This window comes from Neltuma alba, unplaced genomic scaffold (genome assembly GCF_004799145.2).
Source record: "Neltuma alba isolate B1F8T4 unplaced genomic scaffold, ASM479914v2 tig00006675_pilon, whole genome shotgun sequence".
NCBI lineage: Eukaryota > Viridiplantae > Streptophyta > Magnoliopsida > Fabales > Fabaceae > Neltuma > Neltuma alba.
The window spans coordinates 18126-44213 of NW_021634540.1; the positions used below are offsets into that span (position 1 = coordinate 18126).

The 26088-nt window shown below is 33.1% G+C and overlaps 1 protein-coding gene and 1 long non-coding RNA gene across 3 annotated transcripts; one reads left to right on the forward strand and one right to left on the reverse strand.

The window, feature by feature from the left end:
- Positions 1–335: 335 nt before the first annotated feature.
- On the reverse strand, positions 336–3807 carry LOC114750902 (putative receptor-like protein kinase At4g00960). Its single transcript, XM_028939541.1, has 7 exons — positions 2638–3807; positions 2187–2308; positions 1946–2067; positions 1637–1847; positions 1256–1493; positions 938–1091; positions 336–840 (listed from the first exon to the last, which is right to left on the reverse strand). Exons 1-7 carry the CDS (start codon positions 3447–3449, stop codon positions 538–540), a joined length of 1962 nt encoding a protein of 653 aa, XP_028795374.1. The 5' UTR covers positions 3450–3807; the 3' UTR covers positions 336–537.
- Positions 3808–12361: 8554 nt separating this feature from the next.
- LOC114750892 (uncharacterized) lies at positions 12362–24200 on the forward strand. Of its 2 annotated transcripts, none has more exons than XR_003740695.1 (3): positions 12362–12395; positions 13206–13268; positions 24097–24200. It is a non-coding gene; the product is annotated as an uncharacterized LOC114750892 (long non-coding RNA). The 2 variants fall into 2 exon arrangements; XR_003740696.1 differs by having other exon boundaries at positions 24109–24200.
- Positions 24201–26088: the final 1888 nt, after the last annotated feature.

Sequence of the window (26088 nt, forward strand, 5' to 3'; positions counted from 1 at the left end):
TTTTCAGAATTCGAACATTGCATATATATTCTGAATTATAACCAAGAATGAAAACAAATTAATATTATTAATAAATTTTTATCCAATCATAACAAGAACATCTGGCTGGGGTTCTGGACATTTAGGTCTTGATTCCATCGTAGGAAGGGAGTAATTGGCCGGGTATCAAGACTCCTAGCTGAAATTAAATCTGATTCTCTAGAGAATTTAAGTCATGTATCAAACATCTTCAACAAGGAATCGTTGTTCCATTCCATTCTCTGTGTCAAGATTCCCAAGTACCAAACGGAGAGCCTTAGGACTTTGTTATTGTGTCGAATAGAATAAAAACCGAATAAAAAATGATTAGAATAACATTATAAAAACTAACGTCATGCATGGAAAATATCACTTGTCCCTTTAAATAATTACGATGGAATAGTATGGATAAGCGTACATACAGTATAAATTGTAAATCTCAATTTTTGTGCGTAAAATAAGAATGCTCGTCTCTTGTAGAGTGTTGAAGAAAGAGAAGAAATGAAAGCATGGTCCTAATTAACGAGGAAAGAATTCACTCATAGACACTTCAATGGTCGAGCCTGATTCCTTACTTCCACTGGTACTGGGCCCAATTCTAACGTCTAGAAAGAATGCAGGTTCCTCTGGCAATGGGAGCTGAATGGAATCATTACTAAGATAGGAAACAACCGCAGCCATTGTGGGTCTTGTATCTGGATCTTCTTGAACACATAACAAGCCAATCTGGATGCACTTGATCACTTCATTATATGACCCAAATTCTTTTATATTCGAATCTAATATCTCCAGCAACTTTTCCTCCTTCCATTGCTTCCAGGCCTATGACAATCAAGGAGAGCTAATTATCACCATTTTACAAAGTTATAGAATATAGTTAAAATAATCTTTTATATATGGAAACATTATTATAACTTACACAGCTCAATAGGCCATCAGCATGCTGTGATTGGCTATGACGACTTGTATTCTTCTTTCCACTGATAATCTCTAACATTATAACTCCAAAACTAAAAACATCTGATTTTTCAGAATATTGTCCGTACATTGCATATTCTGGAGACATATAGCCACTGAAAAAAAAAATCAATAATAATGTTTTCATACAATACATAATAAGGACATTAGTTGAGATGTAAATTTTTCAATCTCAACTTAGGAACACTTATTTTTCTTTATTCAATTCAACTATATCAAAATAGATGTAGAGCTTAAAGAGAAAAGATTTAGAACTTACTATGTCCCAACTATTCTATTTGTACTTCCTTCATTTGTGTTGATAGCAACCATTTTAGCTAATCCAAAATCTGAGATTTTTGGATTCAATTCATCATCTAATAAAATATTGCTTGGTTTGAGATCACGATGTATAATTTTGAGACGAGAATATTCATGAAGATAAAGAATTCCTCGAGCAACTCCTCCAATGATTTTACAACGCTCAACCCAATTTAATACTTTGCCTTTTTGGGAACCTGTACATTAATTTGTTGTGAGTAACTATATATGTAGAGACAAAATAAAGGTAATCTAAGTATAGGCAATTAACTCTAACATACATCTGATAGCATGAACTACAAATTTCACTAAGAGTTAAAGAAGGTATAGATTGTCAAACCAAATAGAAAGTAGTCGAGGCTTTTGTTCGGAACATATTCATAAACGAGGATTTTCTCTTGTTCTTCTATGCAAAATCCAAGCAAGGCCACCAAATTTCTGTGTTGAAGTTTGGCAATCAATAAAACCTCATTCTTGAATTCTTCTCCACCTTGACAAGAATTTTTTGAAAGTCTCTTGACAGCTATTTCTTGACCATTTGAAAGAACACCCTAGAACCATTGATGATTAGATTAAAAGTTAGGAAACACGTATACATGTGTGCTTATGTGTGTCTATGTGTAACATTTATATTGATGACATGTATTACCTTGTAAACTTGTCCAAATCCACCTTGGCCTAAACATTTTTCATGCGAAAACTTATTTGTTGCAGCTTCAATAGTGGCCAAACTAAATTGTAGAGGCTCTAAATTATTGCCTTCATTTCCAACTAGACACATAAAAAATAGTAAATGATGCTGAAAGCGACAAAAGCATCGATACAAAAGCTGTTTGGACGAGCCAAATTTTGAGGAAATAAAAATTTGTTTGAGAACGAAAATTGCTTACAGTATTTTTGTCTGAGAAGAGCGCTGCGTCTCTTCTTGATTAGACTCTTTGAGAGATAGTAGGCGACACAAAAAAATATCCCCAGACCACCAACAAAAGAAACCACAACTATCACAATAGTGCTTGTTGACTGACCTTTCCCTTTTACTGCAAAAAGTCAAAAACATCATATGCTTCCACTTCTCAACGATGACATCATTGACTGTATCCCGTAAGACCAGGGGATCATATTCACATTCTGATTAGATTCAATTTTCCCCAGCTGTCATGTTATTTTTTAAAAATTTATTTTGATGCCGAGATCAGCATAATCTTTTTCTTTAATAGACTTACCCAAATACGCATTTTAAAAAAAATCAGAAAAGCGCATTAGTTGTTCAACAAACAATTAAAATTGTTTTTTAAGTTGAATTTACCTCGAGGATCTGGAGAATTTGTTGGAGGAGGGAGCGCAGGCGGTGTAGGAGTCGTCGCTTCTGGCTGATCATCAGAGTTATTATAGAAAGGATAGAACTCATAGCGAACGTTGCAGCTGGGATATAGAACTCTTCCTCCTTGTTTTCCCACACAGCACCATGAAAGGTCTCCAATCACAGCACTCAGACATTTTCTGCAATCTTGGGATGATAGGTCAGGCGTGCACTGAAGTAGAGAATACATAGTTCCGTACCCAGATATGCTTGCTTGCCTTGTGGCATATTTCTTAGCGTCGTTGGCTGCATCGTCTGCCGTAAAGTTAAGCGTGTCCCACAATAACTGTAAGAAGCTGGGCCGGGTGGCATTGCCGGTGTTCAAGAGGCCGAGTCTAGGCCTTGTGTCTACGGTGGCGAAGAAGGAACGGTTCGAATAGCGAACCATGCACTCGTCGTACCAGATGATTGCCTCCTTCGAAACTCTGCACTCGGAAGATAATCGTTGGGTGGCGTTCACGACGCATTGGTGGCATATCGAGAGGTTGACGTCACCCCGGCACATGAAGAGGCCATAGACGGTGTCGCCGCCACCGTTGACGGTGGCGTTGGAGAAGTCAGTGTTGGCAGAAGCTAAGGAAGAGAGGAGTTTGGTTCGGTCCGATTGAAAAGCACTATTGACAGTGAAGGTTTTGTTGGAAGAGCAGTTGTGGTAAAGATAAGTGACCTGTGCCTCAGTTGTAGGAGAAAAGAGGAAGCTGATAAGCAAGAGCAACAAAATTTTGTGGGAAGCCATGACCATGGACGTTATGGTAAGGGTGAAGAAGTTGTTAGCGGTGTTCGAATGAGACATCAGCTATAGCTTGTGGAGTTCTTATTCGGTATATTTCAATTCAACGGCGAGTGGGGGAGAATCTTTAATCTCATGAGGGAGAGAAGATATTGCAGTGGCTGCCAAAGAAAGAGATGGTTGATGATGGAGAAGATCGACTTAAGGCATTGAAATTTATTTGCGGAGACTTTTCAATTTCTTGTTGGAATCCAATGAGATCGAAGAAGATCCAAAATCTCATATCGAACTCAAACATTTACCATGGTAATGTTTGAGTTCGATATGGGGGAAAATACAATAGTAAAACGTATCAAATATACAGAATTTGGGGGAAAATACTCAAGATGCAAGGCAACGGAGGAAATGAGGTGGGACGAAATGCAAGGCAGATCTAAAGAAGCTTGAGGATGGATGAAGAGAAGCTCGTCCACGCAAGTCAATGAAACCGGGGAGAGCAAGTCAAGCTTTGCTTTTATTTATTGTTTCAATTTTCAGTTGAAAAAGGAACAAAACTCTTTTAAAGATTGGAAAAACCTACGGCGATGGGGCACGGGTTCTCTGTAGAGACTGCAAAGTCAATTTGCTTTGTAAGCTCTTGTTTATTTAATGTCCTTTTGTCTTGTTCCCAAAAGGAAAAAAAAAAAAGTCCTTTTACGCTATATGTACTTTAAGCTTTTGAAAATAATTAAAATTTAAATTTTGTATCTGACTTAATTGTTTAAATTTTAAAGATCTCGTTCCTTTAATTTTTTTAAGCTATGTGTTCAATAATTTATATTTATAGTGACCGCTGATTAACATATCATTATATCTGATCTTATCATTCATGTGACTAAATACATAAATTTTTTTTTTCTAGGTACATATATTTTCTTATTAGAAGTAATCTTATTTGAGGCACTATCGAGTACTAAATGTGGACACCTCTACTAGTAGGGATTCTAAATTTGATTTGCCATGTTGTGGGATTAACTCTTTTGGCTAAACTCAATCCCATTGGTGCATAAATTTCTAATTAAATAGATAAGCACTTGTCCAACCGAAATCTCTGATGCTCGCATACAAACATGCCCATATGACAAACTCAATTATTTTTACATATTTTGATATCTTTTATATGAGTTTTGTCAACTTAATTGGTTCCTTTTGGCCTTAATTGATTATTAATTGGTTTGATATGTTTTATTTTGAATTATTATTTTATAGGGGCAAAATTGTTATATTTTGGTTTAATTGTGACTAATTGATTTTTGAGGACAATTAATGCTACTTTATCTTTGAATTTTTACTTGAAGGTTTTTGGAAGATTTTGAAAATAAAAAAACAAAAAAAAAAAGAAAAAGAAAAAAACTAAAATAATAAAAGGGGGAGCAAAACGTTGCGTTTTGCCCTCTCCCCACTAAACCTATTATTCATATGATCTTCAACGCAGCGGCGCGGAGGGACCTGTGAGGCAGGAGAGGAGAGCAACGCACACGCGAGGGAGCTGGCGGCGAAAGAAAAAGAAAAGAGGACCAGCGGCGAGGAAGAGAGAACGAAGGACCATAGCTTCACGGCAAAATCACTCCTCCAGATTCCATCTTCATTGTTCTTCATGACTGAACCGAATTGGAATTTTGGTGGAGCTGTGGTGATGGTTAGGAGCAGCTAAATCCTTCCAATTCTCTAGAGCAATGGTTATGGCTTGAACTTAGAGCTTTAAAGGGGAGTTTCAACTCTTCTAATCTTTACTTCTTTCATTGTAATTATGATTTCTAGGTCTTAGAATGAATTTTATAATGTTTGAATGGGCTGTGATGATTTATATTTGTATTGAGATTGGTTGCAGTTGTTGGAATCTTTGATTATTATTTAACATTATGCTGTGATTAGCTTTAATTTCTTTATATTGTACTGGGTCAGACTATGTTTTGAAATTATTGTGAACATTTAGTGGTAATTCAAGGTGGCTTGGTTATGGGACTAAAAATGTTAATTGCTTTTCTTTGATTCTCTTTTTGGCTAATTGTGCTGAAACAGTTTAATTGTGAATAATTAATATGCAAGGTGGCTTGGTGTTGATTATTCTAATTAAACCAAGTCTAGGGGGTGGCCCTTAGAGTCTTTTGAATTTAGCTACTCCCAAATTAATTGAAGTAATGATAGCCTTAATTATTGTGCTAGAGGATTGCTTTTCCATTTGCTGTCACTTGTTTACTCACTTTGCTTATTTTATTCATATCCATTTCATAAACTAAAAATTCAAAAATTATTTATTCATTTTGCATCTTTTTAAATTTTGCCAATTAGTCAGTTAAAAAGAAAATCAATTCCTTTTCAAGTCAATTATTTATTTTTGATACTTAGTTTGCTTAGGATTTCAAATAAAGGCTTTTCAGAGTGAAACGACTCGAATTTTATACTATATTGCATTGCTTGGATTTATTTTTGATTGGGAACCCCAAGGCGAACGACAAAGGCTCTCATCACCATAAGATCTGCTAGCGGCTCAAATTAAATTTTGTGTGTTGTGATAATTATTATATTAAAATAGATATTATTACAAAGGGTTTTAAATTTGTAAAAGTTTTATATTATTGTTTATGACGATAATTTCGTGTCAGACATATATTTGAGTAACCTCGTTAAATAAAATACTTGTTAAGTTTTTCTCTATAATATAATATAATAATTAAAATATAGATGTGACGTGAGGCTTAGTGCGGGTGATATGTATTTTTAAAAAGAATAAGTGAGATTAATAATAATTATTATTGAGATATATAAACACTCCTCCCGTTCTTAATATAGGACCTAATTATTGAGTTAGTTTTGGTCCTAAATATAAGACCTATTTCTCATATTTATCAGTTTTCTCTAAATTACCTTTATGGATACTCCCTCAACCATAATCAAGTAAAAGAGGGAGAGAAGATATTAAAAAAGATTATTATGGTGTTTTAGGAAAAACATATCACATTTCTTATAATTAACTAACTTACCTAACTTTCTTGATCTAATCAAATTAGTTAAATGAGTCTTATATTAAGGACTAGAGGAGTATTACATTACCTAGCCCTTTTTATCTTTAATTTTTGTTCTAAAGATGCGAGCATCTTCTTTGATGCATTTAATGCTTTATGAAAAATGTTTGCATGTAACTGAATTAATTTAATTACAATAATTTTGACCATGTTTCATGCCAACAAGATACATAAAAAATACTACTCAAATTTTATATTTAAATTGAAAAAAAATTAGGTTTGTTATTATTGTACAAAGGGGAGGTAGGCAAATAAACAATCAGCTAGGAATTTTCCTTGTTTCATGCCGTATCTGTATAACGAATGAATCTGGCGGCTAAAAAGTACGGCATTATGTTTATTTGTCTTATTGATTTAATAATGTTGTCAAATTTATTATGATAATTATAAGTAAGTTTAATTTCATGCAACAAGAAGAGCAAGGAACTTTTGTTCTTAATATAAGAGTTTGTTTGATTTTTATTTTAGTTTTAAATATAAGATTCTAATTTATTTTATCTTTCATATTTATTCAATTTTTTTAAGATAATTTTTGTAGTAACGGTAATTATACATAATACACTTAATTAGTAAAGATATTTTAAAAAAATACCTATTTATTATAAATAATTAATTTAATAAATTTTTTAATTTATTCAAATTAGTTAACTAATTTCGGGATGTGTCTTTTTTTTTTTTGAGCCGGTGTTTTTGGATGGAAATAAGCCCCCAGCTTCTTCGGGACAAAAGTCTAAGCGAGTTGGTTTATATAGCCTTGATTTTTGAGAAACTCATTGTCAGATTATGAAAAACTGTTTGGACCCCCCAAAAAAATTATGAAAAACTGAAAACCTTTTTTAAGAAAACATGAAAAAAAAAAAGGTAAATCTTGAAACTAGTTAACTAATTTGAATAAATTAAAATTTTATTAAATTAATTATTTATAATAAATAGATATTATTCTGGAGACGTGTTTGCACCGTGTGGACCAATAATATAGGTTGACTCGTAGGCGGCCGTTTGACTCGCCGCGGGCCGCGGGTCACAACTTTGATAGGCTGGGCTCCAAATTCCACATCTTTATGGACCGACGTTTTAGAGGCGGGTTCATGAGTTAGGCTGCCAACCCATGTTTTTTGTAAAAAAAATTTACGTTTTCAAGTATTTGTTTTGAAGTCTTTAAATTAAATTGTGAACTTTAATTTAAATTATTTTTATGTCTAATAATTATATAATTAAATTAACCCCGAACTTGTGAATATAAACATATAATCTATTTTTATAACTATTTTATAAATGATAAGTCAATAAAGAAAGGGAGAAAAATAATTTCTTAACAATAATCAAAGCCACATTTAAATTAAATAAAAATAATAAATTTTATATTAAAATTAAAAGATTTTTTTAGATTTTTTTTTAAGAGGTTAGCATGCATGTGCAAGCTAAAAATATTTGTCTCAAAACTAGTTCATTCTGCTAATCCAACCCACTATTTTTAATGGATTGAGCTGGCGAACTCAATTTCTATATTTTCCATATTCCGTAGACTTTTTCAAATATCTATTGGAAAATACATGTTCATAGTTTTTGGGTAGGGACCACAAAAATATTTAAGGGTTAAAAAATTACACAGTGCGGACTGCGGAGACTCCGTTAAGAATGACTCTGCTTTTAAAAGAGACTAGAGATGGTGGAGATTAAAAGCATGTTAGCTGTTTTGGCCAAAAGAAAAAAAAAAAGCATGTTAGCTGTGGAAAGTAATTTTCAAAATAGAAGCGTGTTGGTCATGGAGATTTTATTATTAAAACCAAGCTATATATAGTAGTGGAAATTATATATTCTTATTATCTTATTTATAAGGCACTAAAAATCTTAAACTGTATTGACTTTCTATCAAATTATAATAACTTTTTAACTTTACCCTATTTAATAAATAAACTTTTTAAAAGAAATAACTGTTTAACCTATAATAAATAAAAGAGAAAATAGTACATTCATGTTAAAAATTTAATAAAGCAAATTACAAATAAGATCAAGAAAAACTTTCTCTCTCTATCTTATAAATAAGATCATAAAAATAATTAAAAGCGGTTTGGTTGTAAAAAAAACAAAAAAGAGGGAAGGTTGCCTAAAGTGGCTCCCATGGGATCCTGGCAACCATGAAATTTTGACTTGCTAGTCCATGAAATTGAGATGACCAAATCATGTGGGGGACTCTAATGCCCCGCTTCCCCAAATACTTATTTCTTTAAATTTGTTTCCTTTTAACAGTACGACTTTTATTTTTTACCCTTCTAATTTTAAATATAAGACTTATATGACAAAATGAATTTTATATTTAGAATCAGAGAAATAATTATTGATTAAAACAGACATTTGGTTCTATAAGTTTAGCTGAAATTTCGGTTTAACCCCTTCAGTTTAAAAAATATATTTTTGATCTTTTAACATTATCATTGTTAGTCTCATTTAATGAATAATGTTGACTAAATAGTGATCTTGCAATCAATATTGACGGAACATGCTCTAAATTAATTTTTTTTTCAATATAATTGTTTTTTATAGATGTTTAAAATTTTAAAATTTTATCAGATAGCTAATTTTTTAAATGCTTAAAATTACTTTAAAATATAAAAATAATCTATCTATCTAATATACTTATGAAATCTCGTAATCCCCATTAATACTTAAATAGGTCGGGTTGCAGATCCATATTTTGTTTCTTATCGAAAATTGTTTCAGCTTCATGCATCCCTGTGTCTCTTACATTAGTTTTGCATATAATTATAGTCAGTTATTAATAGTAATTCAATCCATTCAACTTTATACAGGTCTAATATTTTTATGGCAGAATAACCTAAATTTTTATGCCTATATGCTCTCTCTCTCTGTATGTGTGCCTTATTTTTATTATAAAAGTTCTATTTTTAAAATACACGGAAAAAGAAGAATATTTTGGGGTGGGGAGAAATGAGAATTTCTTGGAATAATTGGGGCCATGAATACAACCCATATGTATATGCCTTTTTTTTAATTATTTTACTTTATAAAAGAAATGCTATATTTTAAAAAATACACAAAAAACATGAAGTAAGAAAAACATATCCTAATTGTTTCAATAAGAAGTGGTGAAGAATACAAATAGAATAACATATTCTAATTAAATTAAGTATGTATTATACCTTATATAGATATTTTACTTATTTCAAATCTAATCATATCTAGTCACACATCACCTTGTGCATTGCATCAGAAGAAATTTCTGGTTAGATTAAAAAAATTAAAATTAAAAGTATGCCTTGTTAGTATTTAATTATAAGATTACCTTTTAAATCTGCTAAGTTAGCAGTTCTGTTAAATGAAACTCATAGCATTAATATTAGAGAACTTAAAAATATTTTTTTTAAATTTAAGGGCTTAAACCAAAACTTGAAGAAAATTTAAAAAACTAAACATATATCCCTACTAGTTAGTTCATTGGATTTACCAGAACCCATGCAGAAGAAGCATTGGGCAGGAAGATGGATATGCCATTTCTGAAAATGCCATTCTAGCATCTCCTTCTCAACGACTTCAATCTGACTTCTTCTGAAGTAGAAATCCTGGCTTACTATGACCGCAACTGCACAATTAATAAAAACTTCAGTTCTAATAGCCCCTACCTGTTCAACCCTAACACTCTTTTGAATTCTCACAAACAGAATAGCCTCAAATTGTCCCTACATTAATAAAGAGGCAATCTTCTGGTATGATCAGTGCTTCCTTCGCTATTCGCATCGTTCTTTCTTCTCCACCCTCCACCAACAGCCTACAGTTGACAGCATTATTATAACCGGCAGATGTAAAATTTGCACAATTAGAAGTCCAGAAAAGTCAGACGATGCAAACCCACGTGGAGAATTAAATAAGATGTTGAAAGAAGCAGCGGTGGAGGCAGGTACACCATCAGGACCTGCAGGCATCAAGAAATTTGCAACCAAAGAAGCAAATGTCAGTAGTTGGGGATCGCTGTGAACTCTTGTACAGTGCACGCCGGATCTGTCTCCACAATTCTGTAGCGATTATCTCAATGACATGATCTAACTTATTCCAATCCGCTATATTGCAATGCATGGAATTCTGAATCCGAGCTGCAATTTGAGATTCGAAATAGACTGATTTTATTATAAGGTCAACCAGCCTCCCTCCATTGTTTCTCCTGCTCAAGGTACATAGTGTCACCATTTTTTTCTCTTTTCCTTTCCTTTTGCCATGTTTAATTTGCACGACATGTGTGAGAAAAACCAAGAGGAGAAGACGAGGGTGAGGAGATTCCCTGCGTCGTCCACACATTTGATCTTGCCGAGATTTAAGATTTATGCATCTTATGTTTTTATTTCTATACTGATATACTTCTGGCTAATTTTGCCTATTTTTTAAATTGAAGACATCATTGAATTTTCAAGAAATAATTATCCAATGAAAGTAATTGTCAAAAAAAAAAAAAACCAAAGAAAAAAAATCGTTGAATTTCAAAAACACAAATAACAGTTTACTCATGGTTAACAATAATGTTTGTTTACCTATTGAAGGATTAATTCGGTATTTACGAATAGTTAAGGCCATGACATAATTATAAACATTTTGTTTCGTCTATTAAACAGGGCTTGGAAGTCCTACTCTTACAGACTGGAACTGCTCGGTCACTGAAATCTTTACTGCCAATGATCCCTACCTAAACAACCTCAAAAGCCTCACCTTCGAACTCTCCAAGTCATCCAACGACACCAAAAACAATGGATTCTGCAGAACCATCGTCGGAAACAAGGCCGACACCGTCTACGTCCTCTTCATGTGTGTGTCGTGCCCCTCAAGCTCTGCAATGAATATGTCAATGAGGGAATCGTGAAACTAAACGCTTTCGAAGGAGGCTATCATTGGGTATGATAAGTGCATGCTTCCCCATTCCAATCGCTCTTTCTTCTCAACCCCACACACACAACCTATATATACATAACCTGGTTGGGATATGCTTAGAATTTAAACACAGGGCTTCAATCGACTATTAGCGAATACATTGAATGGTTTAGTGGCGGCGACATCGACCTCATCAGCGCATGCAGGAGTGAAAAATTTTGCAACAAAAACAGAATGCAGCTCTTCAGAATTGACAACGTTGTATAGTCTTGCACAATGTACTCCAGTCCTGTCCAACCCAAAGTGCCAAAAATGTCCATAGGATGCTTGGCAACATATCATGTCATGTTCTCCTGGAATAAAAGGTGGACAAGTCATTAATCCTAGCTGCAACTTGAGGTTTGAATCGTACCGATTTTATAATGACAGTAAAAGTGCTGTTTTGGCGCCACCTGCGAATCCCCCATATATAATAGTGGTGTTTTAGAGCCGCCCTTGTATCCCCCAACTCCCAGAGTTTCAGGAAATACAGGTAAAGTAATTCAGGATCTAGTCATCTTTCATCTTTGTCACAGAGATATATCACTACATATAAATTGATATCCTTAACTGGCTCTCAATTTTGTGCATAAAAATCTTCTCCAGTTCTTATCTGGGGCATGTAAATGCATACTCATATTAATTTACGCAGGAAAAGAGATAACGACCACTCACTAACAATTATAATGGCAGTGTGTGTTATATCCTAAATTTTATTTTAGGATTTTTGTAAAAAAAAAATTCAAAAAAAAAATATTACTTTAATATTTTAAAAAAATGGTAACAGCTTTCCATAGAATTCGGTGAAAAGCTAAAACATTAAATGAGAAGGAAGACTTTGTGGGGGGGGGGGGATTTAATGCAAGAAGAAAAATTGAGAAAGGGGTTGGAGAAGATGGGGATAAAAGAGAGAGCAGAGGCAGAAGATGAGGGTCGTGAGAGAAAGAGGAAAAGAGAGAAAGAGAGCAGATAGCAAAGAGTAGAGTTGCGGTCCTCGTGAAGGAGAGGACAAATTTTGAAGATAATTTAGGTACATAAAATTATTTCTTTTCGTCAAACTTTCTTCATGAATATTTTCTATATATTTTATGCTTTCTAATAGTAGTATTACAATAGTGATTAGAGAAAATTTTAAGACTTATATATGATGTAAGTATTAAGTTTTGATAATAGATGATTATAGAAGTTTAGAGGTAAATGAGTAGTTAATTTTAATTAGTTTAGATTTGCATATTTGTTAGTATTTAATATTTAAATTAATTTGTTTAGTTGAAAAATCTATTATATATGGCATATATCATATTTTTACCGATTAAATTTAAGTTAAATCATTTATTTGAGTTGTTTGACATATTATTGAGATTTTGATTAGTTTACTTTTATTTATTAGATGACTGGAGGTTTTAAAATAATTATTTTAGCTAAAAAGTTTATTATGTATGGAAATATATATATATATATATATTTGTGTGTGTGATAGTTATACCATTAAAGTTTTGATTAGATTATTTATTTATAAATATTTGGGGTACTATTAAATTTTTGATAATTTAGTTTTGAGGTTTAAAATTTAAATGAGATTTTTAGAATATAAAATATAATAATTCCATATTTGAAAATTTTGAAAAAATTCTTTTATTCAAATAAATAATTTGGAAGATGTAAATAAATAATTTGGCTTGTTAGAAAATTATAAGTTAGTTAAAAAAAACTTAATTTTGGGTTATGAGAGTTGTGGGAATTTAGAATAAAAATTAAATTAAAAATTTAACTAATATATATAAGCTTAATTAATTAATTAATTAGCTTATATTAATATCTGGTTATATTAATTGTGTAGATTAATTATTGGTTGAGCAAAGGATTAACCTTATGGTAATCCTTTCTATTGCTTTGGCGAGAGGTAACTACTTTCTATTTGTTATATGTGCTAATATATTGTTTGTGAGTATTTTGTTATTTTTGAATAATGACGTGTTATTTAGAACTTAAGTAAATATGTTATATCTTTTGAGCAATAAAAATTATCTTATGAGATTTTTGAAATTGCGATTGAGAAGTTTGGAAAGATATATTATTTCTATTTTATGGATTATACTGAGAAAAGATTGAGATATATTTCGTTATATTATGAATGATTGATTGTTATTTGGATTTTGGATTGAGTCCTGTTCTATCATGTGGTAAGGCTGCCATTGGTGCATATTGGTTGGCTTCCTTCGTCCTCCATAGTGAGGGATGGGCCTATATGTTTGATTAATTCTCATAGTGAGGGATAAATTTATGTTACTTGTATGTTAGCCCCTATAGTGAGGGTTTGAATGATTGAAATTATATTTCTATGGATATATCTATATTTCTTGAGAATTAATAACTGTTCCGCTTGATAAATCGCAAGCACATGTTAGTATGCATAATGAGTTGGAAAGTTTGTTACTGAGGCTTTTGTCTCACATCATGGTTTTTCACTATCTTTAAATGATAGTTCAGGTAGTGGCCCATTGGGGAAGGCTCCTGAGGCATAGTGTACGGTTGTAGCTTGTATAGCCTCCCTGCTTTTGTTCTATGTGTTGATTTATTATATATTGTTACATAGGGCTCATCTACTCTAATATTGTAAACTAATACTTTTAATTACTACTATCAGATGTGATAAGGCTGTTAAAAGGCCAGAGACCTTTAAGACTCTGCATGTGACACTCTTTTGAAAGTTTTGACCTTTGACTAATTGTTTCTATAGCTTATATTAAAATGATTTATCAGTTTGTATGTTTACAAAATATAAGTTTAGTTTAGGCTAATGGTTGAATGATATTTCTGGGTTTTGAAAGTCCAAGGCCCAAGTTAATGATTGATATTACTCGTAATATAAGTTTATTTCTTTTAATCATGATAGTCATTTTATAATTTTAAGATTTCTTCTTTTCTATCATGGTTAATCTTTTGAATAAATTGTTTGATTTAATCTAAATGGGTTTTGAACGAACGGTCGTCATAATTTGATATCAGAGCTAAAGATTCTGTGAATTGGGTTGCATTACATTGCATTTAGTGGCAATATACAATAATCTCACATAACCTTCCCTATTACTTTATGCCTGTGCTTGACGTTACTTTTTTATTCTTTTTTGGTAGGTTCCATCCTTAGGTGGGGAGGATAGTGCGAACATGATCCCGACAAACCGATAAGGGTGGGGATGAATCCACAAACTGACCTAATCAACCACTGAATCCTTTGTAGTTTAGCCAAGAGACCTTACTGCAACAGCTAAGGGAAGTGGTAGTTACGATGGTAGATGATAGGGTAAGGAAGCTGGAAAGACTTAAGAAGCAAGAAAGCTATGGAAGAGTTCAAAGAGAGTGGGCTTCCTGAGTTGTTTGTGGGTAATTCTGGAACCTACAGGGGTTTTATTGAAGGAACCAGAGAAGATAGTAGCTTGTAAAGGCGACAAGAAAAAGAAGAGACTGTGAACCTTAAGAGTGTATTGAAGGACATAGAGCGATATTACCCAAAGATTTTGATGGGGGTATGGGTCCTGATAAAGCTTAGGCTTAGATTGATGATATAGAGACAATATTCAAAGCTTTGTGGCTGTAATACCTATCAGAAGGTACACAAAGCGGTGGTCTTATTAAGGGACCAAGCTAAGAGGTGGTGGAGGAGTGTAAGCGGCATAGATAACTCAGAGATTATTTGGACAGAATTCAAACAGATGTTCTTTTATCACTACTTTTGCCCAGCCATGAGACAAAAAAAAAAAAGAAATAGCTTGTTATGCTCTTCGACAGAAGAACATGCATGAGGATGAGTTTATTGCCAAGTATATTGACCTCTCTAAGCATATTACCTACCTGCGGCAGAAAGATAACCTAGAGCGGATGGCCCGATAATTAATAGAACAAGCGAGGCCAAAGTTGAAGTAGCAAATGGCATTATATGAGTTTAAGAGTTTCAAGGATGCCTACACAAAACTCAGGATGACAACCTACAAGACTCGAGAGGTAGAGGAGAGCCGGCGCCATTCTGGGTTAGTTGAAAAAGGGTTTATTAGACCAAGTGTCTCATTCTGGGGATCACTAGTATTGTTTGTGAGAAAGAAGGATGGGAGCTTGAGATTGTGTATAGATTACAGGCAGTTAAACAAAGTGACTATCAAAAACAAATATCCTTTACCTAGGATTGATGACTTGCTAGATCAACTAATGGGGTTAGCGGTGTTTTCTAAGATTGACTTAAGGTTGGGATCTCATCAATTAAGAGTCAGAGTAGAAGACATCCTGAAGATAGAATTTCACACCAGATATGGGCACTACGAGTTTCTAGTGATGCCTTTTGGTTTGACGAATACTCTAACGGTGTTTATGGACTATATGAACAGGATCTTTAGGCTGTACTTGGACAAGTTCATTGTGGTGTTTATAGATGATATCCTGATATACTCTAAGAACAAGAAGGAACATTGAGAGCATCTTTACATTGTATTACGAATATTAAGGGATCATCAGTTGTATGCTAAGTTAAGCAAGTGCGAGTTTTGGCTTAGAGAAGTGAAGTTCTTAGGTTATGTAGTATCTGCAGAAGGAGTAGCTGTTGATCCTAGCAAGGTTGATGCCGTGTTAAAATGGGAATCACCAAAATCTATGACGGAGGTGATAAGTTTCATGGGCTTAGCTGGGTATTACCAAAGATTCATCAAGGGATTTTTTCAAATCGCCATGCATCTAATTAAGTTGACCAAGAAAGACCAGCCGTTTTTCTCGGACGAAAAGTGTGAGGCAGCTTTCTAAGAATTGAAGGCTAAGTTGACCACAGCCCTAGTGTTGACTATTCCAGATCTTATTAAATCATACACCCTTTACACTGATGCTTCACTTGAAGGTTTAGGGTGTGTCCTGATGCAGGAAGGTAAGGTGGTTGCCTATACATCTAAGCAATTAAGGCTGCATGAGGAGAATTATCCTACACATGACCTAGAATTAACTGTGGTAGTTTTTGCATTGAAGATCTGGAGGCACTGCTTATAGGGATCACAGTTTAAAGTCTTCAGCAATCATAAAAGCCCGAAGTATTTAGTAGATCAGAAAGAACTGAATAATAGACAACGTCGGTGGATGGAATTCATCAAGGACTATGGCTTTAAGCTTAAGTATCATCCGGGTAAAGCCAACGTGGTTGCAGATGCTTTGAGTAGGAAAACAGTACATGTGCTTCATATGAGTTTAGAGTAACACTACTGTTTAGAGAGATTGAGAAATCTCCAAGCAGTGCATGAGGCTCTAGCCACTCTACAATCAATTGTGGGTGACTATGAGTTTTTTCGAGACTTAATGGCTGCACAGATGGAGGATGACCGGTTATTGAGTATCTAAGAGGAAGTGGAGACCCGTGATGTGCCTGATCATGAAATTAGTGAAGAAGGAATCTTAAGGTACAAGAAAAGGATTTGTGTTCCTGATAATGAGGAAATCAAAAAGACTATTCTAAAAGAGGTGCATCGAAGTAGTTACATGATACACCTAGGGATAACCAAGATCTACCAGGACCTGAAAAAGAACTACTGGTAGCCAAAAATGAAGAGAGATGTCATGGATTTTGTATTCAAGTTTATGACATGTCAAAAGGTCAAGATAGACCATCAAAGACCTCCAGGACTATTAAAGAATCTTGATATTCCCCAATAGAAATAGGATAGTATTTCCATAGATTTCATTACTAGCATGCCAAGAACCCTAACTGGCTATGATGCGATATGGGTAATTATGGATAGATTGACTAAGTCATCACACTTCCTACCTATCAAGAGTACTTACTCCTTGAAATGATTGACAAAGTTGTATATAGATGAGATTGTTCGACTTCATGGAGTGCCAGAGTCTATCATTTCAGATAGGGACCTGAGGTTTACATCAAAGTTCTGGTAGTCATTACATGAAGCTATGGGCACTAAACTCAAATTTAGTGCTGCTTATCATCCTCAAACTAATAGACAAACCGAGAGGACTATTCATACTCTCAAGGACATGTTGAGGGCTTGCATTATAGAGACAAAGGGCAGTTGGGACACTCGTCATTAGCTGAGTTTGCCTATAACAACAACTATCACTCTAGTATTCAAATGGCACTATATGAGGCTTTATACAGGAGGAAGTGTAGATCTTCACTTTGTTGGACTGAATTGAGTAAAAGAACAATTATTGGCCCAAATTTAGTGGACCAAACAACCAGAAAGATTGAGCTGATCAAGTAGAAGTTATTGATGTCCCAAAGTGGACAGAAGAGTTATACAGATTGTCAGAGGAGACCTTTAGAATTTGAAGCAGGTGATCATGTATTTCTGAAGGTTTCACCTATCATAGGCAATGATTTAAAAACCAGACAGGACCGAACGGTCAAATTAGTTAGACTGCTGACCAAAGCCATCCCCGGCTCGTTTTCTATGGTTCAACTGTTTTGTTGGTTAAGCCGTGTTGGGCCGCTTTGAGCTGGTTGTTGGACCAGGAACCGAAGTTTAATTGAGATCGAGGTAGTTTTAAAATAAAAAAATGGGTCAATTGTTAGGCCCAGAAACACTTTTAAAAAAAAAATTGCATATCTATCCAAAAAAAAAAACCCACATTCATCCCTAAAAAACCCCTCAATCCCTGATCAATTTCATACTCACGTTGCCTCCCTGCTCTCCATAGTCGGCAAAAAACACCTTCCACCTACGGTCAAAGAGACCATCTGAGATTTAATTCTTTAAAGTCGTCCTTCTTCAAGCAAACACATTGCAGTATTGGTGACTCTCACAACTCATATTTTGAGTGTTGGCCTTAGACGTTCGATGCCCTCTAGTAGTCTGCTTTCGAAGGTATGAAATAAGTGGTTTGATTCGATTGTTTGGCATCTTGTTGACTGTAGAATAAATGAATAGCATGTATTTGATGCTTTTTGAAGCTTTTGATAAAACTGGGACCACTACTCTTTATTTATTGGTTTTTCATTTTGTTTCGATGTGATAAAACTATCATAGTTTGGGGTAGGGGACCACCACTGACCTTTAATTCGTCTTTTATGGAGTAAAAAGTTGCAATGAATTTTTCTACATGATAAAGAAACTTGGGTGGCATGAATTCATGTGACTCCTCTAAAAGTTGTATGGAATTGGGTGGGTTTCACATGACAAAGAAAATTTGGCTGTATTCTTATTTAATTCGTTTCTTATAAACTAATTTTTTTAAAGAAACATATTTAGGAGTCACAAATGCTTTCAGTGAACATTAAAGAGTAGTTTATTATTACACTATCAATCAGCATACTACCTAGATTATATTGAACAATTAAAAGTTCCTTTATGTTGCCCTTATAGATGATTATTTACTTGTATGTGCAAGTCAATCTCATATTAACTATATTTTCATATTACAGAAAAAGTCATTTGAACAAGTATCAACTGCTGTATCACAATCTGTAAGATTAAACGCAGATCCTACCTGGGAGCATTGTATTCAAGTACCAAGTAGGACGCCAAGTGGAAAAAAACATTTGAGATGTTTATATTGTGCGAAGGAATTTGCTGGTGGAGGAATTCATAGAATGAAATAACATCTTGTTGGAAAAAAAAGGGGATGCAGTAAGCTGTAAAAAAGTTTCTACTGATATTTGTTACTGATTAGAACAACATTTAAAGGAGATTGAAGAGAAGAAAAGTAAGAAACAAGATAATTATGAAGAAGACAATCTTTATAGCCTTGATGTCCCATCATTTGAAAGTGATGCTCTAGATACACAAGATGTTGCTCCTTTTCCAGTCCAAAATCCTAGGGAGAGCCAATTGAATGCTCAAAATCTAAATACTTCTCAACTTGGAAAAAGAAAGGTGACTGGAGATATAAATAACTATTTTGCTCCAAGAACAACCCCAGGAGCACAACCAGGGATACGACATGCACTTGCAGGTAAAGAACCCGTTCATAGAGCAGACTTAGGTATTGCTAGATGGTTATATGATTGTTGTATTCCCATGAATGCTGTGAATTCAGCTTACTTTCAGCCTATGTTAGATGCAGTTGCAGCCATTCGTCCTGGTTATAAAGGGCCAACTTACCATGCTATTAGAACCAAATTATTGCAAGACACCAAAAAAGAAGTTCAGTTGTTAGTTGATAGTTTTAGAAAATTTTGGGAAAAGACTGGTTGCACAATAATGGCTGATGGTTAGCAAGATCAGGCAAATAGGCAATTGATTAACTTTCTTGCCTACTCTCTAAGGGGAATTATTTTCATTAAATCTATTGATGCAACAGGATTTGGCTCAGGATTGCCCATTATTATTTCTAGGGTTTCTCTGAATTTGAAAGCAAGATACAACTTATTTGATTTGAGATTATGAAATTAATTGAATGAACAATTCATAAAAATCAATCTTTCTAGGATATTCAATATATTCTATAGTTCCTTACTGTGTCAATTTCCAATTCTTGGTCATTGAGATTCTTCAAACATAGTTAAGGATGCTCAAAATCTTTGTAACTTGTTCATTGAAATGGTTGATTTTTTCGGTACAAGAAATGTTGTTCATTTAGTACCTGATAATGCAGCTAACTATAAAGCTGCTGGAAGGTTATTAACTGATAAATATCCTTATATTTTTTTGTCTCCTTGTGCTGCACATTGTTTGAACTTGATTTTAGGAGATATTAGGAAAATGGAAATTGTGACTAACTTAGCATCACGTGCATCTATGATTACAAAGTTTGTTTACAATCATGTATATTTGCTAGCTTGGTTAAGGAAAAAAGATGGTTGGACAGAAATTATTCATCCAGGGCCAACACAGTTTGCAACAACTTTTCTTGCATTGAAAAGCATTTCTGAGCATAAACATGATTTGCAATCTTTGGTTACCAGCAAGATGTTTATAGAATCTAGATATTCAAAAGATCAAAAGGCCAAGGACGTGACTATGATTGTGTTGGACAACAAATTTTGGAGTGACTGTAAAATTGTTGTATAAATTGTTTCACCACTTATTCGATTACTAAGGATTGTTGATGCTGATGAGAGACCTTCTCTTGGGTATGTATATGATGGCATGTATAGGGCAAGAAAAACCATAAAGAATATTTTTATGAATAAAAAATCCCTATACATGCCTTATACAAGAATTATTAGAAGAAGGTGGGATACTCAACTTCGTCAACAACTTCATGCGGCAGCTTATTTCCTAAATCTTGTATTCTTCTATGACAAGCAGAATTTTTCTAAAAAACCGGAGGTCATGGTTGGTTTTCTTATGGTTTTGGATAAGGCAGTGTCATCTAATAAAACCAAGTTTGTGAAAGAAAGCTTACGTTATCAAGATCAACTTGACAGCTTTGGTCGTCCAATGGCTCTTGCCTATCTAAAAACATTATGACCTAGTAAATTTTTATATTTTTGCATTTGACTTTTCATATATCTTTTGCTATTCACTTGATATATTTATTTTTGTATTTGATGTTCAGTGTGCCAGATGAATGGTGGAAGATGTTTGGGGATAGTGCACCAAACGTTAAAAAATTAGCAATGAGGTTCTTGAGCTAAACTTCATCTTCATCAGGTTGTGAAAGAAATTGTAGTGTATTTGAAAGAATACACTCTAGGAAAAGGAATAGGTTGGAGCATAAAAGATTCAATCATCTTGTGTTTGTTCATTATAATTTTTGTTTGAAGAATAGGTATTTTACCATAAATTCCTAATTATTCCCAAGCTTTACTTCAATTTATTTTGTTTATAAGTTTTATTGTATGAGATCTTCACTTTTATTAATCTTTGACATTGTCATGTGTTTTAGGCTTTTTAACAAGAAAAGATCTTTTGATCCTATTGATTATGAAAGCATCGGTGATATTGAGTATTGGATCATGGAAGATGAGGATGATTCTTCTTGCCTTCGTTATGATGAGATAGAAGAAGATATAATTTATGATGATACAACAATACCAAGAGCTTCCATCAATCAAGTTGAGGACCTCAATGAAGAGAGAGTTAATGAGATTGAAGATGAGGTTGGATGCTCTAAAATTGGAGGGCTTGATTTAGAATCATTTCCTCAAGAACATGTTGATAGTTATAGTGGAGATGAGTTCCAAGAAACTCATGCTTGGCTTAATCAAGATCCACAACTGTTTGATAAGTCATGAACTTGAACTTCTACTTATTTTTTATTAGTGAGGTATGTTAACTTCTTGTTGATACTTGCTATTATTGATGATATGATGTTATGTTATTTTTGATGATTTCAATGTCTTGGGACTTGATATTTTGGAAAGATGTTACATAGAGTTTGATTGTACTTAAGTTATGTAAAAATTTCATATCTCTCTCTTTTATTTATAGCATTATATATGTATATAATATTATTTTTATTTAATTATTACATTACCGGTCCAACCGTGCAGACCGTGACCCACTAGCCTCGTTAGTTCAATGTCCGGTCCGGCTTTTAAAACACTAGTCACAAGATTTTGGCAGATCCATTAAGGCCAAAAAGCTTACACCTTGATTCATGGGCCCTCATGAGATTCTGGAGCGGATTGGACCTGTTGCACATAGGATTGCATGGCCGCCATATCTTTCTTGTTTACATGACGTGTTCCACATGTCGCAGTTGAAGAAGTATCATCTCAATCCGTCTCATGTTATTGAGCCTGAAGAGGTCAAGTTATAAGATAATTTGACCTATCCAGGAGAGCCAAAGTGGATTTTAGACGTTAAGAATAAACAATTGAGGAATAAGACTATCCGTCTTGTAAAGGTCTTTTGGAAAGGCATGAGTCTCGGTGATACTACTTGGAAGACTGAGGAGCAGATGCGTTATGAGTACCCTTACTTGTTTTCTTAGTAAGCACCTTGAGTTGCTTCTGTTTTTGACTTTTGTGTGTGGTTGTTTGAATTTTGAGGACAAAATTCTAATTAGGTGGGGAGAATTGTAATATCCTAAATTTTATTTTAGGATTTTTGTAAAAAAAATTTTAAAATAATAATATTATAATATTTAAAAAAAATGGCAACAGCTTTCCACCAAATTCGGTGGAAAGCTAAAACATTGAATAAGAAGGAAGACTTGGGGGGGTTTAATGTAAGAAGAAAAATTGAGAAAGGTGGTTAGAGAAGATTGAGATACAAGAGAGAACAAAAGTAGAAAATGAGGGTGCGTGAGAGAAAGAGGAAAAGAGAGAAAGAAAGCGGGAGAGAGATAGGAAAGAGTAGAGTTACGGTCCTCGTAAAGGAAGGGGCAAACTTTGAAGATAATTTAGGTACATAAAATTACTTCTTTTCATCAAACTTTCTTCATGAATATTTCCTAAATATTTTACGCTTTCTAATAGTAGTATTACTATAGTTATTAGAGAAAATTTTGACATTTATATATGATGTAAGTATTGAGTTTTGATAATAGATGATTATAGAAATTTAGAAGTAAATGAGTAGTTAATTTTAATCAATTTAGATTTGCCCATTTGTTAGTTTTTAATATTTAAATTAATTTGTTTAGTTGAAAAATCTGTTATATATGGCATATAACATATTTTTACTGATTAAATTTAACTTAAATCATTTATTTGGATTATTTGACATATTATTAAGATTTTAATCAATTGAGTTTTATTTATTGGATGATTGGAGGTTTTAAAATAATTATTTTAGCTAAAAAGTTTATTATGCATGAAAATATATATGTTTGTGTGATAGTTATACCATTAAAGTTTTGATTAGATTATTTATTTATAAATATTTGGGGTACTATTGAATTTTTGATGATTTGATTTTGAGGTTTAAACTTCAAATGAGATTTTTAGAATTTAAAATATAATAATTTCATATTTGAAAATTTTGAAACATTTCTTTTATTAAAGTAAATAATTTGGCTTGTTAGAAAATTATAAGTCAGGTAAAAAAATACTTAATTTTAGGTTATGAGAGTTGTGAAAATTTAGAATATAAATCAAATTAAAAATTTAACTAATATATATAAGCTTAATTAATTAATTAATTAGCTTATACTAATATGTGGTTATATTAATTATGTAGATTAATTATTGGTTAAGTAAAGGATTGGCCTTGTGGTAATCCTTTCTATTGCTTTGACGAGAGGTAACCACTTTCTATTTGTTATATGTGCTAATATGTTGTTTATGAGTATTTTGCTATTTTAGAATAATAATGTGTTATTTGGAACTTAAGTAAATATGTTATACCTTTTGAGCTATGAAAATTGTGTTGAGAGATTTTTAGAATTGTGATTAAGAAGTTTGAAAAAATATATAATTTATATCTTATGGATTATATTGAGAAAAGATTAAGACATTGTTTGTTATATTGTGAATGATTGGTTGTTATTTGGATTTTAGATTGAGTCCTGTTTTATCATGTGGTAAGGCCGCCATTGATGCAATTGGTTGGCTTCCTTCATCCCCCATAGTAAGGGATAGGCTTTGTGGCTTCTTATTCATCCCCAGAGTGACGAATAGGTCTATATGTCTGATTGATCCCCATAGTGATGGATAGACTTATGTAGCTTGTGTGTTAGCCTTCATAGTAAGGGTTTGAATGATTGAAATTATATTTGTATGGATATATCTATATTTCTCAAGAATTAATAAGTGCTCCACTTGACACCTCACGAGCACATGTTAGTATGTATGATGAGTTGAAAAGTTGGTTACTGAGGCTTTTGTCTCACCTCGTGGTTTTTACTATCTTCAGGTGATAGTTCAGGTGATGGCCCATCAGGGAATGCTCCGGAGGCATAGTGTGATGTTATAGCTTATATAGCCTCCTTGCTTTTGTTCTATGTGCTGATTTATTATATATTGTTACATAGGGCTCATCTACTCTAATATTGTAAACTAATACTTTTAATTACTACTATCAGATGTGATAAGGTTGTTAGAAGGCCAGAGACCTTTAAGACTCTGCATGTGACACTCTTTTAAAAGTGTTGACTTTTGACTAATGGGCTCTATAGCTTATATTAAAATGATTTATCAATTCGTATATTTGAAAATATAAGTTTGGTTTGGGCTAATAGTTGAATGATATTTCTGGACTTTGAAAGTCCAAGGCTCAAGTTAATGATTGATATTGCTCGTAATATAAGTTTATTTCTTTTAACCATGATAGTAATTTTATAATTTTAAGGTTTCTTCTTTTCTATCATGGTTAATCTTTTAAATAAATTATTTGATTTAATCTAAATTGGTTTTGAACGAACAGTCGTCACAATGTGTCTGTTACTACTGTCGTCTTGATCATGCTTTTTTGTTTCGGCTTTTGTTACTGGCAAAGAAAAAAGAGCAATAGTTATAAGGCCATTTTGAAGAAAAATTGTACGTATGTCTTTTTTTTTTCCTTCCAAAAAAGACAACTCAGTCAGCTGTGGGGGAAAACTATAATGTAGGTATTTACATTAAAATGTACATATTTTTATAGTTGCAGTTCATTTGTGCAACCATTGAAGCTACAACAAATAAGTTCTCAATTGAAAATAGAATAGGCAAAGATGGACTTAGAGAAGTCTACAAGGTAAATAAATTATGAGATCAAATCAACGTGTGTGTTTCTGTACATCATTGAAGGTATTTCTCACCCCCCCCCCCTCATTATCCAACTTATTTATGATTTCAGGGTAGCCTTCTCGATGGCAACAAAATAGCAGTAAAGAGATTGTCAGAAAATTCTAGTCAGGAATTATAATTCAAAAATGAGGTTCCACTAATTGCTAGACTTCAACATAGAAACTTGGTGGCATTATAAAGATTTTTCTTCAAAGATCAAGAGAACATACTTATTTATGAATATGTTTCCAACAAGAGCCTCAATTATTTTTTATTTGGTTTGTCCCTTCTGAGCTCATCTTACAATTTTTCAATTCTTTTCTATTCATGTTCGTGCTATCTATTCTATTTTAGTCTTTATGATGAATATATTGGCATAGTCTGTAATTTGTTTTTAATTTATAGATAAATGTATGCCATGTATCTGTCATTCATTTGTATGCTCACAAAGTTACTTAATTACTCATGGGTTCACAAAAGTCAAAAGTGTTAAATTGGTCATACCGTTATAAAATTATAGAAGGAATTGCTTAAGAAATTATTTATCTGCATCAACATTCATGTCTAAAAGTAATACATCGAGATCTCAAACTTAGCAATATTTTGTTAGATAATGAGATGAATTCAAAAATTTCTGACTTCGGCATGGTTAGAATAATTGATATTAATAAAACTAGGGGAAACACAAATAGAATTGTTGGAATATTGTAAGTTCTTTCTCTCTCTTTTTCTAACTATGTCCCTATTATTTCTCTGTAACTTCTTGTGGGCATGTGTGTATCTGTTTATTTGTATATTGCGTATGCACTTTGCTATCGAATTTAAATAATGGTACAGCATCAATATATAGTTCAAATTACTTGGTTCTAAGATTCCAATATATATTGACATACATCAAGTTTGGAGTCGTTGTTGTCTGATTTTGTAGGGTCTACATGTGTGATTTTATACGTCTATTGTAGACATCAAGTTTGACTATTTTCTACAAAATCAGTTGTTTACAGTTTTGGAGTCGTTGTTTTAGAAATTACAAGCAGAAAGAATATATATTCTCAATATGAATCTCATGAATCTCAATGTACTGGCAGACTTTTAAGTGACATAGTATAGTAAACTTTAATATTTCTCAAATGATCATCTC